General features: G+C 59.4%; 1 protein-coding gene across 1 annotated transcript; it reads left to right on the forward strand.

The window, feature by feature from the left end:
* Positions 1-6,515: 6,515 nt before the first annotated feature.
* Positions 6,516-11,604, forward strand: LOC309682057 (natural killer cell receptor 2B4-like; the record flags this gene model as incomplete). The annotated part of the gene is made up of 9 exons (XM_082496075.1): positions 6,516-6,600; positions 8,892-9,212; positions 9,285-9,563; positions 9,836-9,952; positions 10,474-10,538; positions 10,650-10,718; positions 10,874-10,939; positions 11,069-11,128; positions 11,231-11,604. 9 exons carry the CDS (start codon positions 6,516-6,518, stop codon positions 11,306-11,308), a joined length of 1,140 nt encoding a protein of 379 aa, XP_082352201.1. The 3' UTR covers positions 11,309-11,604.
* Positions 11,605-14,273: the final 2,669 nt, after the last annotated feature.

Genomic DNA, 14,273 nt, shown 5'->3' on the forward strand with positions numbered 1-14,273 from the left:
GTGGCATACGGGGCCGGGAAGGACAGGGACTGTCCCTTCAGCCCCTTCAGCACCTCCACACCGCAGCAGAGATGCAGACCTGCAAAGCACCGGGTGCTACGAGTTGGTTGTGCGGGGGAACCACAGCGGTGGTGATCATGAGGGTGGTCTCCATCTCCCCCCCCCCCCCCCCAAAAAAAAAGCACCCCGAAGCATCCCTAGGGATGGATGCTGGTGCAGCCAGGATGCTCCAGCCCTGCCCGTGGCAAACTGCCCATCCCAGCCCCACGAGCATCCGTACCCCCAGCTGCAGCTGCCAGCATACAGCAGAGAAACTTGGCCCCGGCTCTGGCCATGTCTCCTCCTCGTGTGGGGCTGGCTGTGGGGCGCTGAGCGGACACTGTGGTCTCCAGCCCGTGGGGCTAAGCCTCACGGGGGCGGAAAAATCCCCGGGGCTGGCGGCAGCGCTGTCAGAGAGGGATTGCAAAAGGCTTACCACCAGGAAGGACACGGGTGCGCATGGGACGAGGGAAGCGGTGACTTGGCGGGTGGGACGGGTTTCACAGAGGAAGCGGTGGCAGCTGGTGTGTGCCAGGATGTGCCAGGGCCAGATTCGGCACCGGGATGAGCAGGAGAGGAAGAGGCATCTCCCACTTTACCGGTATCTTGTGGGGACCATGACTAACCCGGCAGAGGCAATGGGACTGGTGGCAGAAGGGAGACAGAGGTTTCAGACACTCCTCGCGGCGTGTGACTGGCCAGGGGACATGGGCAGAGCTGGGGCTGGGGTCCTTCCCCTGTGCATCCCGGGTTTTATTCCATTGGAGATATCCCACTGGGAGCTGGGACATGGCCCCCAGCCCAGGGGGATTTTAACTGGGGCTGGGGGGAGGCTCAGGTGCTGCGTACAATGCTCTTGGTGACAACCCCCTTTCCCCCAGATGCCATCCCTGCACGACCCATCCACCATCCCCGTCCCACTCAAAAGCGATGGTTTCCATCCAGTTACCGCTTCCCCCGAGGGATTTGGGAGTCAGGGCTCAGCTCCTGCGGGATGGGTGCTGGGGGGGGCATCAGGGACCCCAGCCAAGGCCAGGCCTGAGCCCCCCCCAAGGGACAAACCCAGCCCGGCTGCCACCGACCGCGGTCGCATGCTGCCACCTCTCGGGCAGAGCAGCTCTCCAGCCTGGGAGAGCATTTGGGTTAAAAAACATGTGGATTTTCCTCCCTCCGTGGTTCAGAAGGCGAGCACAAGCGGGATGCTGCGGGGATGGGCTGCCGCCCCCTTAAAACAGAAAAGCATCAAAAAAGCTGCCTGAGAAGGGACACACACACTGTGGGGGTCCCCATGGGGACCCCGAAGGCAGCATCCGTGTGAAAGCCTCGTTGCGGGATGGCTGCCTGCATCCCGCTCCCGTCCTGCAGCATCCCTTGACCCCACGCAGCCGGCCACGTTCCCTGACACCGGAGCAATACTGGAGCTGGGAAAGCAGCCATGTGTCCCCCGAGCCATCGCACTGCCAGGCGCGTGGCTCTGCCTGCACAGAAACATCCCCCCCCCTTTCCTTCCCCAAGCCCTCCATCGCCCTCCTCGCCTGTGCATCTCATGGGCCAAATTTAGCTGGAAGGGGAATGAGAAACCGCGGATGATGCGCTGAATAAAAACACCCTCTGCAATGCGGTGCTTCAAGCATGCAGCATCTTCCCTTCCTCCTCAATGTGGTCCGGGAAACGTGGTAAATGTTTCCCTTTTGTTCCCTTCCTTTTCCCCCCCTCCCCTTTCTCGCGCTCCCTGGGCAAAGCTCCTCCAGCCCAGGGAAGGTCCCCGTGATGTAAATTGTTCCCTACATGTCGAACGGAGCCACAGACAAAAGCTCTAATTAATCGGCTCAGCCCCGGCTCTGGAGTGGAGGTTTTCAACCTTGCAAAATGCTGCTTTTCCCTTTGTAGCCTTAATTAGTTTTTTTTTTTCGCTCCTCTGCCTTTGAGGGGGAGGAAAGGGGCCATGAGAGCCGGCATGTCCCACGTCACTGCTGGGGCACCGCAAGGGGAGGGAAAACAGCCGGAGCTCCTCCAGCCAGCCCTGTCTGGGCTTGTGGGGTCAGGCCATGCCTCAGTTTCCCCCACTGGTGGGGTTGAAGCTGTTGCACCCTGGTCACCGCCGGGAGATGGAGCAGGAACCCATCAGCTTGTGCATCCTTGGGCGCGCACACCCAGACACGCCGGCAGTTTTCGGGCTTGCAGGAAACCCGATCCGGCTGGTGGAGAGGCTGAGCTGATCCCATCCCTCTCAGCTCCCCGTTCTGCAGACTTTTTCCAAGACTTTTGCTGGGAATCTGCCCCTTTCCCACCCCTTTGCCTGGTTCCCAGCAGAACCAGCCAATGGCCCGTGCTCGGAGGGGGGGGGGGCTGTATCGCAGCAGGGACCCTGGGTTCCCAACTCATCCTGTGCATCACCCAGTTCCCAGCCACGGTTTGTTTCTCTGCTGGTGGCAGTGGGGCCGGGGAATGGCTCGGGGCCACCACGGAGGCAATGAGCTTACCATAAGGTGATTAGCGGCGCGGATCGGAGGGCAGAAGCAGACGGTAGGGCGATCGGATTAGGGGCCGCCAGCCCCGGATCCTCTTGCTCTCTTCCAGCGGCACCGGGGCTGCCTGCGACCCACCGGATGATGCCACCAGGAAGGGGATGGTGCGGGCACAGGGGACCCATGGCCTCAGTGTGGCTGTGCCGGGCTCCGGCATCCCTGATATGGCAGGAAAAGCCAAGAGTGGTGCTGGATGGTGGTAAAACCACTCTCAGGCTGAGCTCGTTAATACCTACGAGCGATTTAACGAGGTGGTACCTGTCGGTCGGGGCTAGATAAGGGACTGACAAACCACTGCTGCACCCAGATAACGTGGAGCTCCTTCCATGCAGCACCACATCCTCGGCTTATCTAAACACGGCAGATCTGGAGTGAAGATATTTAGAAGAGGGAATAAACCTCCAGCACGGCGAGCTGCTTCGTTGAGGAAAGGGTTAAGGCAAGGCTGGGGTGATGCTCTGCAGCCCCCCGCATCCCGATCCCCTTGTGAGGGCTCCATTCTGATCCCACTGGGATGGCTCCATCCTGGAGCGAGGGGTCTGGCAGGACTCTGGGCAGGGGACCATGTCCCCTCTTTGCTCAAAATCCAAGGGAGGATCCCCTTTCCCTCCGGGGGTCTGTTCTGGGGCAGGGGGAAGCTTTGCCCTGGGTTGTTGGAGGGGACCTTCATCTTTTGGGGTAAAAAAACAGTACGGCCCATTTGATCACCTCCACAGAAGAGCCCAGAACTTGTTCAAGAACCTGAAATACAGAACACTTGGTGGGGGGTAAAGTAGATTTTTCTTTAATCCATGCTCAGGCGGGTTAACAACTCACCACAGCTAAAATCATCTCGTTTGTGGGGCATTTTGAGGCCTGAAATGATGCAAAAATGGAACGGGAGCTGGTGGCTGCTTTGCAGGCTCCCCCCTTGGGGGGGGTCCTACCCGGTGCCCGAAGAGCTGGGACCGCTGTGGGAAGGGGGTCGCTGCTGCCGGACGAGGACTTGCGTGACTGCCGTGGCTGTGACCAGGCTGCGCAGCACCAGCAGGCAGAGCATCCCCTTCACGCTGCAGTAGGACCATGGGACACCTGCAAATAGAGATAGAAGCTGGGGATGGGGTGAGGGGACACATCCCCTGTCCCCCCTCCCAGGAGGTCACCGAGACTGGGTTACCAGTTACCAGGCTCAGAGCACGTGTGGGACTGATCCTGCCACGTCCCCACCGCTGCTGGCACCGCTGCGCAGCCGCGCAGCACCTTGCACGCTGCCTGTGCGCTGCTCTGCTCCCCCCCAAACCACGCAGACACATCTCCCGCTTATGGCTTTAAGTCCTGAACCCCATTATGGAGCTGGAGGGGGCAGAAAATCCCCCACCCCAGCAAAAACTGTTCGTCCCACAAACCTGCGGCCGCAGTGCGACAGGCTGCTGCGACGTCGGTGCTGGCCGCGGCCCAGCTCGCCAGGTTGCTAGCGTTGCAGTGGCAGACGGTGGGGTCGGTGTCCTCGCACACATGCAGCTGCAGCCGGGGACGGTGCTCCAGGGCTCCCGCGGGACCCCCGGTGCAGGACCAGTCGTAGGAGACGGCACCAGCGCCGGGCACGGTGCAGAGCAGTGAGAGGTTGCACCGTCCCTGCTCCTGGTGCAGGACGCGTGTCTCCAGGAGCGGCTGGCGGACAGGCTCTGCGGGGACGGAGCCGGTGAGAAGGGACGGGGGGGACAGGGTGACAGGGCGATGGGGACCCGGCTACTCACCCCACACCGACACGCGGAAGCACAGGGTGGTAACAGTCCCTGATGGGTCCTCAAACTCTGCCCTGTAGACCCCACTGTCTGTCGGGTGAACCGGGCTGATCGACAGGGAGAGGGTGTCCCACTGGAAAAAGGCTCTCCCAGAAAAAGGACCCTTGGCGAGTGGGTCAGATTCATTCTTCCCGGCCGTCAGGATGCGCTGAACATATCCTGCATCCAGACTCACTCTCCAGTCGATCTTTATCCACTCCTTCGGGGGTCTCTCCAGCAGCAGCTGCAGCTCTCCGTTGGCAGACACAGCTTGTTCCCGGCACGCCAGCGATTCTAAAGCAGAGAAGGGTGAGCGAGGGACCGTGGCCTCAGGAGATGCTCCATGGCCAGGGAGGAGGCATGGCTGCTGGAGCCCCCCCCTGCCCCAGACTCGCAGCTCCCAGCATGGTCCCCCCCGCAGACAAGCTCAGCCCGGTTCCTCACCGCCACCCCCTCCCTGGGTCTTTGCACCATCCCGGGGTGGACGCGTGTCTGTCCGCACTCGTTTATCTGACCGCACGTTGACGATGCTCACGCAATACCCTCTGCCCTGCCGCGAGTCGGGGTGGTTGCAGACCCTCTTGTCATCCCATCTGGTTGCTCATTTCTGCCCCCACTCCCTCCTTGCCTGCACATCCTGGGGAACAGCAGGAATTTTGCTTGCAGGAGATGGCTCCATGGCGAGGAAGGGACACGGTCACCGCCACCGCAGTAGGGGTCCTGTACCCAGCACGGTCCCCGCTCCGTCCATCCTGGGGGACCTGAAGCTTGAAGCCTCCAGCATCGCGCGCCTTCAGCCCTCCCCCAGGTGTCCCCCCCGGGGCCGCCGGTTTGGGAAACCGTTTTCAGTTCCTCCTTCTCTCCCATCCTCCACTTAACCTCAGCTGGGGAGGAAGAGATACTCCCAACTATGCACTGGGTGGGTTATTTTTTTCCCAATATATGTATTTGTTATCTCAGGGTAATATAAAGGGTATCTCAACTTCCAAAGACGAGGAAGCTCCCATGAAGCTCTTGCTCACCGCCCTCCCCTGTGCCTCCTACAGCAAGTCGAATCCTCACAAGCAAAGAACTCTTTTTCTAGATACGCTGCCTTTTCTTTAAAAAATTGACAATTTTTCACAATAATTCCTTCTAAATGGCCCAGTTTAAGTGACACGCATAACACTGAGGCTTTCTGACCCTCAAAAAGAGCCTTTTGCTTTCAGCTTTGGTTTGTGGGGGTTGGTTTGTTTTTTTTTTTTCTCACCTGACAACCCCAGAGACTGCTCTGTTCCTGCGACGAGCCGTTTTCTTGCTAGTTCGCACGAGAAGAAGAAAAACAAAACCCAACCCACAGCCAAGCGACAAGCCAAGGTGTGCTTTTTAAAAGCAGTTTCCCAAGGAACCTGCCAGCCCCACGCGACTGCCCTGCGCAGAGGCTGGACACAACTCATTGCAGCTCCCACGGCAGAGCCGGCTGCCGCCCCCTCCCCGCGCTTACCTTGGGCTCAGCAGAGGAAGAAGAGGGAGATAAGGAGAAGACGGGCGACGTGCTCCATGGCTGTCCCAAGGAAAGGCGGGAATTGGGGTGGGAGATCAGCTCTGGCTCTGCATCCGCTGCCCCCCGCATTCCCTGGGTGCCCCCCCGGCTGGGCTGCACCACTCCCCAGCTCCCTCACCCTGAGGCACGGTCTTTGGGCTGGGCAGTTCTCCCCAGTGGGCCAAATCCTGCTGCTGGGGGCCGTCCCCAGCCTGCGGTCGGGGCGCTGGACATGTCTGCACGTCACAAACCGCTGCCGTGCAGCACCTGGCATGCTTGTCTTCCTGCAGAGAGCGCAAAAGGAAAGCAAAACCCCCCAAAAAACTGCCCCCCCACCCCCACCCTGAGTAATTAAAATTAGTTTCCTTTGCGGTTTGCAGCCACTCAGCCCCACAGCCGAGCTCACCGGGGGCAGCTGGCAGCGTGTCCATCCCCACCGGGCTCTGCCCCACGGGGGACCCCGGTGGCCATGCACCCCGGCGCAGGCTTGGGCTGGGGGGGGGGCAGCGGGGGCGAAAGCGGCAGTGCCGAGGAGAACACACAGGGGCGGAGGGTGCGAAGGAACCGCAGGCGGGAGAGGAAGTTGCTGCTGGACACAATTGCCGGCTTTGAGGGGTTTCGCACCTCTTCGGCTGCAGGGAGCTCGCTCGAGTGCTGCCGCAGATGCACCAGCATGGGGGAGCCCAGTACCCGCTGGCGCTGCTGGCACCGCCGTTCCTGGTGCTGCTGGCCACGGCCAGTGGCCAAGGTGAGGAGGGGACGCGGTGCCAGGATGGGGTCTCGCTTGGCCTCACGGTACAGAGCAGGGGTTGGCGGTGGGGGAGCACTGCAGGCAGCATTCGCGGGCAGGGCGGGAGGGATGCGGGGACAGGGGAAGGTTGGCACGAAGGAATCCGCAGCGCTTGGTCCGGAGAAGCTGCGGGGTCATACCCCTGCATTTAGGTTGGAATGGACCTTAAAGCCCATCTCGTTCCACCCCCCTGCCCTGGGCAGGGACATCTCCCACTAGACCAGGTCGCTCCAAGGCCCGTCCAACCCAGTCGCGGGCAGGGAGCTGGGCTGGGGGTCCTTGGGGCAATGGAGTGGGGCTGCGTGAGGTTTTTTTTGGCTTTTCTGCAATATTCTGTGTCCACTCCTGCCCAGAGCAGGTAGAACCAGAGCGGCTCTCACGCAGCGCCAATTCCCCTCTGCGGGCAGTGTTGCTGCCTGCAGCACACCAGGGCATGTCCAAAAGAAATCAGTTCCCTGCCGGAGCAGTGCCCGTGCCTCATGGTCAGCCCTGACCTTTCCTGCATCCAGAAATGCAGCATTTTAAGGTCGGGTCTCTCCAGTGAACAAACACAGCACCTTTCCCTGACTATTTCAATGGAGCTGGTGGTGGCTGAGGGTCTTCTTCCTAAAAACAGCTACTTCTGCATGAGGGGAGCAGAGAAATGTCTGCATTTGGGGTCCAGCTTGGTGCCTGGAGCGTCTCCCGGCTGCATCGCTGTATCCCCCCTGGTTCCACCCTTCCCTGCTCTTGGGAAGGCGAGCATCACCTCCACCTTCCCTCTCTCGCCACCCTAAGATGTGTCTCCCGGCTCCGTTGCCCACCCTGATGGTGCGGGACTGGGGGGTAGGGACACCCTCACTGCTCAGGGGGTGTCGCTCGCTCGAAGCAGCGGAGCCTGCAGCAACCCACGGGGCTCAGCTGAGCTGCAAAAACCTCCCTGCAGGCAGCGGCACGGTGAACCTGCGGCGCGCTGCGCTGGCCTGGTCCCAGCGCTGGGGGCCGGCTGCAGGCAGCCAGCGGGTTACGCTCGCACCTCCCGGCTTGCGGGATGCATTTTTTCTTTGCATGGTTTTCGCCTTGACTCTGCACACCCTCCCTCCAGGGCAGCGCCTGGAGCCCACAATGAGAGCATTATGGTGCTGTCACATCTTCCTTGCAGCACTAGGCGTCCACTAAGCAGCACTGAGCGATAATCCCTATTTCTTGCAGGCTGTTTGGTACCCGGGGGTGGGGTGGGAAAGGGGCATTTTGAAGTGAGCTGCAGGTCCCAGGTGGGAGCCAGCAGGGCTGGGAACCTAAATAGTGCCTGCTCCCAAGCCAGCTCCTTTGATTCCCCGATGGGAGGATGCTGCCGCCTTCGCTTGTGCCGCTTTCTCCCATTCCTAGATCCGCTAGGTGGTGGGATGTCCCCTCTGCACCCCAGGGTCGGGCCAGGGCATCCTCGCAAAGACGAAATTTAAGCTGGAGCTGCAAATCTGGTGGCTCCACAGGTGTCCTCTGAGCGCAGCTTGGTGTTCCCACTGGCTGTGCAGAGCCAAAATCCTGCCGGGAGTGTTGCGGGATGGGTGGGTGGGCTAAGCCGAGCTCCCGGAGACCAACGCTTGCCTTGACGGCACGCGGGCTTGACTCACCTTGATGCGCAAGCCAGGCTTTGCAAGATGAGGGATGCATGGGGCTGTGCAGAATCCACCCCCGGCGCTGCCACGACCACACGCAGCGCTGTGAGGAAACCATGAGCTTGTGTGCACGCTCGGCCCCAGCGGCCGCGGTTGTTTGTTTTTTTAAGGGGCTTTTTTTTTTATCTTGCTTCTGCCAGAGCTCTTGACATCCGGGGCTGCGCTGAAATAGAGGGAGGCAAGTGCAGAAAGTCACACACATACACAAAAAAAAGGGTCCAGTGAGCAAAATTCCTGCTGTTCCCCAGGATGTGCAGGCAAGGAGGGAGTGGGGGCAGAAATGAGCAACCAGATGGGATGACAAGAGGGTCTGCAACCACCCCGACTCGCGGCAGGGCAGAGGGTATTGCGTGAGCATCGTCAACGTGCGGTCAGATAAACGAGTGCGGACAGACACGCGTCCACCCCGGGATGGTGCAAAGACCCAGGGAGGGGGTGGCGGTGAGGAACCGGGCTGAGCTTGTCTGCGGGGGGGACCATGCTGGGAGCTGCGAGTCTGGGGCAGGGGGGGGCTCCAGCAGCCATGCCTCCTCCCTGGCCATGGAGCATCTCCTGAGGCCACGGTCCCTCGCTCACCCTTCTCTGCTTTAGAATCGCTGGCGTGCCGGGAACAAGCTGTGTCTGCCAACGGAGAGCTGCAGCTGCTGCTGGAGAGACCCCCGAAGGGGTGGATAAAGATCGACTGGAGAGTGAGTCTGGATGCAGGATATGTTCAGCGCATCCTGACGGCTGGGAAGAATGAATCTGACCCACTCGCCAAGGGTCCTTTTTCTGGGAGAGCCTTTTTCCAGTGGGACACCCTCTCCCTGTCGATCAGCCCGGTTCACCCGACAGACAGTGGGGTCTACAGGGCAGAGTTTGAGGACCCATCAGGGACTGTTACCACCCTGTGCTTCCGCGTGTCGGTGTGGGGTGAGTAGCCGGGTCCCCATCGCCCTGTCACCCTGTCCCCCCCGTCCCTTCTCACCGGCTCCGTCCCCGCAGAGCCTGTCCGCCAGCCGCTCCTGGAGACACGCGTCCTGCACCAGGAGCAGGGACGGTGCAACCTCTCACTGCTCTGCACCGTGCCCGGCGCTGGTGCCGTCTCCTACGACTGGTCCTGCACCGGGGGTCCCGCGGGAGCCCTGGAGCACCATCCCCGGCTGCAGCTGCAGGTGCGCAGGGACTCTGACCCCACTGTCTGCCACTGCAACGCCAGCAACCTGGCGAGCTGGGCCGCGGCCAGCACCGACGTCGCAGCAGCCTGTCGCGCTGCGGCCGCAGGTAATTTGCCCTCTGCTCCGTAAAAGCAGGATTTAGGGGGTGCACAAGCCGCACCGCTTCCAGTCCTCTCTCAGGGCCCTTCTTGGGCCAGCAATACTGCAGAGGATGTCATGCTGACGCCAACATGTGTCCAGCTTCCCCTGCTGGGAATGGAAGCGTTATAGCCGAGCGCGGGTGATGTAACTGCGGGTGGTGATGGAGACGGTGTTAGAAATGGCCGACGCCTCTGCCCTTTGCTGAAGGTCTCCCATTTTCCTCTCCTTACTCCCCAGGACTTTTCGGCACCGTTCCATTGTGGGCAGTGGCCATGGGGCTGGCACTGGTCGTCTTCGCAGCCCTGGTGGCCGCCTGCTACTGGTGTTGGAAGCGAAGGAAGGACCCCCTGGGAGGTTTGTCCCCGGGGCTGGCGCGGTGGCTTGCGGGACGGGCAGCAGTGGGGTTTTTGGCTGTGCAACACTGCCCTCCTCTTGATCGCTGTCGTGCTCCTAACGCTCTCCCTGCTGCCCATAGGCTTCTCCCTCCTCCTGGGGCTGATGCGGGAGAAGCCACCGGGCACTGTCACCCCCCGGCCAGGCGCTGCACAGGGCGCAAAGTCTTTGGCTGTCCCTGCTCATGCAGGGTGGTCCCTGTGGATGAGCTAGATGAAGCATCCCAGCAGCCCGAGCAGGAGTGCCCAAACAGGGAGGACTCGTCCCATGGGGTTTAGAGGGCTGTTTGGGTTTGGATATTGATTTTATTCGGAGCTGAAGCATCCCTCCCCTGCCCCTGCCAGGTGCCAACGAAGCCAAACCTCCTGATTGCCAGGGGACCTCTTTCTCCCTCTGCTTTGCTTTGTTCAAGGGCTGAAACCCCGCAGTCTGGGGGCTCTAACACATCAACCATCTTACACTGACCCCTCAAACTCCCCCAGCAAACATCGAGCAGATGCTGACCGTCTACGAGGAGGTGGGCAAAGCCCAAACTGGCCAAGACCCTGTGAGTGCTGGGGTTGTCCCTGGTTGTGTCCCCTTCCTGTGCTGCCTGGAAGGACAGGACCTCTGGAAATGTCTGGGTTGCATCCTTTAACCAGCCTGGGGTTGCTTTCAGCCCCAGAATGGGACCAGTGAGGCCACTGTGGGAGGAAACACCATCTACACCGTCATCACCAAAACGCAGGTAAGCTCAGTCCTGTGCCAGTGGAGACTGGAGCTGCCCCATGGGCTTTGCTGTGCAGCCCCTGGGCTGAATGCATCCATGGCAGCTTCCAAGACCACCCCTTTTGCCCAAAATTTGGGTTTTTTTTGTGCACCTCAACTTTTTGGCCCTGGCAGGGACCCAGCTGCCCTCAGGAACCTGAAAGCTGCACCATCTACTCCACGATCCAGCCCAGCAGGAAGGTGAAGTCACCCTGCCGTGGTGCCGCAGCGGCACAGAGACCCCGGTCCCCTCGGTTGGTCAACCAGGTGCCGGGTTCACCTTCCTAGCTCGCGCGTTGCCTAATGGCAGGTTCTCGCTCTGCTCCACAGGCGTCTTCTCTCAAGAAGAAGAGGCTGGACCCAGCTTTGGTTTCCACTGCCTATGTAGAGGTAATGGGCACCGGACTGGTGGGGAGATGAGCCCTGGGTATCTCCAAAGCTCATCAGCATTTTGGGACCATGGTGTGCTAAACCTCACCTATCTCCTCTCAGGCTACGGGAGGTTCTAGATGCTGGTGCCCCCCGTCACAGGACTCGCCCCAGGCTCCTGCTGGCCACCACCTCTCCTAGTGCCCTGGCTGCCTCAGCAAGACCTTCCCTTCCCTATGGGCCTGTCCTGGTTTGGGCTGGGATGGAGTTAATTTTCTTTCTAGTGGGCTGCTGCATTTCAGAATTGGTGCGAAAGGAATGTTGATAATGCATATTGTCTTAGTTGTTGCTGGGTGGTGGTTATATTAGTCAAGGACTTTTTTTTCAGCTTCCCACAGAAACTGGGAAAGAGCACAGACAGAACAAGTTGGCCAAGGGCATGTTCCATGCCATAGACATCATGGTCACTATAGACATGAGGGTTGGACAGGGATCCATGGTCACTGCTTGGGACAGACTGGGCAGCCAATCTCTGGGTGAGGAAAGCAACTTGTGTTGTATTACTTCGTTTTGTATATTCTTTTACCATTATAATAATTATTATTGCTATTTCCCTTTCCTGTTGTTGTTCTATTAAACTGTCTTTATCTGAACCCATGAGTTTGGTGGGTTTTTTTTTCCCTTTCTCCTCCTTTTCTCCCCACCCTTCTGGGGCAGAGCGGGAGAAGTGAGTGAGCTGCTGTGTGGTCCCAGTTGCCGGCTGGGGTTAAACCACAACTCTCAAAGTTCTCCCGGACCACCCAGAGACCTCCAGCACCCACCAGATCCCCCACCCGGCGAAGCCAGGGACTCGCTCGGGATGGCAATGGTCAGACATGGGTTTTTGCAAAGATGCAAAACCCAGCTGCGCCTTTGGAAGCTTCCCTGTGAGGGAAGGAGGAGAGATTTGGTGATGGAAACCTGTGGAGAAACCAGATGGTGATGGAAACCAGAGGAGATGGATGTGAAATTGGACAGGCAGGATCGTCAGGGGAGAGGATATGTGTGTGGGGTGTGTGCATTTTAGTGCCAATGTGTGATCATGTGGGTTTTTTTTTTTAGGTCTTGGCAGGTTCAATACACCTCAGGAATTTATTTTTAGGTGCGAATATAAGCTGAACCGCGTGAGGCAATTGTGGTGCTTGTTTAATTAGCCTAATTGGCTATATATATACCTTGGGCACAGGGAGGGAGCAGGAATTACCTTGTTTGTGGCACCTCTGAAGAAAACGGGGTCTCAAGCAGAGATGCATTTTGCAAAGTTTCGGTGGCGTGTGTCGGGTTGGGGGAAAGGCGTCTGTGGGCATTGCTTTCAAGCAGGACAGTCCCTGCCCTGGCTGCCCCATGACGAGTGGAGACCAGGGACGCCACCAAGTCCCTTCCCACCTAAGTGATCCCACGTGCCTACAGCACGAGTGGCCATGGGAGAAGGAGGTGGAGCAAAAGGGTCTCCGGCTTCAAAGATCTTCCCAAAGGCAAGATCAAGGTGGTGTTTTTTTTTTTTCTTTTCTTTGGGATTAAAATGAAAAGTGGCACTTTGATGGCAGCATGGGGAGCGGCAGCGGCTCCGCAACCCTCCCGTCCCGCCCAAGTCCCCGGATCAAAATAGCTTTGTAGCTTCTCCCCATGAAAGGAGCATTAATTGGGATCATTAAGTGGGAGCTGAGGTGGGAGGCTGGCGTGGGGAGGGAGGGAGTGTCTGGCTGCCACCGTGAGGGAATTTAGGGGGTTGGGCTGGCGCGGGTGGGGGCTCAGGCACAATGTGCTGGCGCTGCTGCTGGAGCCGGACTGGTTTATGCCATCCTGAGCCCCATCCTCTGCTTTTCCCAATGCACAGGTGTGAGTGGACTGTTTCTTGTGCTGCAACAGCATCCCCCTCCGCATGGGGCAGTTGGTATTGATCACAGAATAGAATTGTAGAACCTTTCTGGTTGGAAGAGACCTTTAACATCAATGTCCAACCGTTAACCCAGCACTGCCATGTTCCCACTAACCCGTGTCCCTCAGCACCATGTCTACACGTCTTTTAGATCCCTCCAGGGATGGGGACTCCACCACGTCCCTGGGCAGCCTGGTCCAATGCTAAATAACCCTTTTGGTGAAGAAATTTGTCCTAATCTCCATCCTAAACATCCCCTGGTGCAACCTGAGGCTGTTTCCCCTTGTCCTATCGCCTGTTACTTGGGAGAAGAGCTGGACCCCCCCGGCTACACCCTCTTTTCAGGTGATGATGGAGAGGCAGCAGCCTGTGGCCGGCTGAATTCAGTGGGAAAACTTCAGGTAGGATGGAGGGGATGGGAATGCTGTGGCGCAGGTACTGGGGACGCGGTGGTAGTCCCTGCTGGGCTGTGGCCTCTGCCCGGGAGCGGGGGCTAAAGCAGGAGCCACATCTCAGCCCCTCTGCAGCCTGAAATGCTGGGTCCCCGTGTTCCCAATGCGCAGAAACATCTGAAGACAACAGCGCGGAGCCTGGAGGCTGCCGCATCCATCAGCACGTTGGCTCCTGCCAAAGACTTGCTCCATCACGGCATTGTAATTTATGCTAATGACCTGCTTTTGCATATCAGAGATAATTTGCAGTGCTGGCTGCAAGTGCTGAGGCAGCACTTTGCTCCCTGCCGGGGAAGTTTTCTTTCCCATCTCCACCAGATTGTATCAGCACGGTGGAATCAGGCACGGGGAGAAGCCGGCGGGTGCTCGGCACCGCGGTGCCACCGGATCAGTGCCAGCGATCCGGCCACAGCGTCATTGCATGGCTGTGGGCATGCTCGGACCATCATCTCTCTGAGTGGACATGGGATCTCCTCCCCGATGGATGGGAACCTCTCGGGGATGAAATTAAACTGGGTCAGGGCTCAGCAGGCGCCGCTGTTGCCCTTTGTTCCCGGCTGGGGTCGGCCCCGGCACTCCTCGCTCATGGCCGGGGCGGCGCGTGGGAAGACGCTGGCGGCCGTTTGCCCCCGACGTGGGGGCTGCGCCGGCTTCGCTCCCCCGTGCATCCTGAACAAAGGTCCTGAAATGTCATCTTTCAGGAAGGAATCCTTCGTTTTAAGCATCTGCCCTGGTTGGTGGCTGGCATGGTTGGGGCCGCAGCACGTGCTTTAGCATCAGCAAGTCATCCTGAGCA

This window comes from Vanellus vanellus (genome assembly GCF_965231255.1).
Source record: "Vanellus vanellus genome assembly, chromosome: 27".
Classification (NCBI taxonomy): domain Eukaryota; kingdom Metazoa; phylum Chordata; class Aves; order Charadriiformes; family Charadriidae; genus Vanellus; species Vanellus vanellus.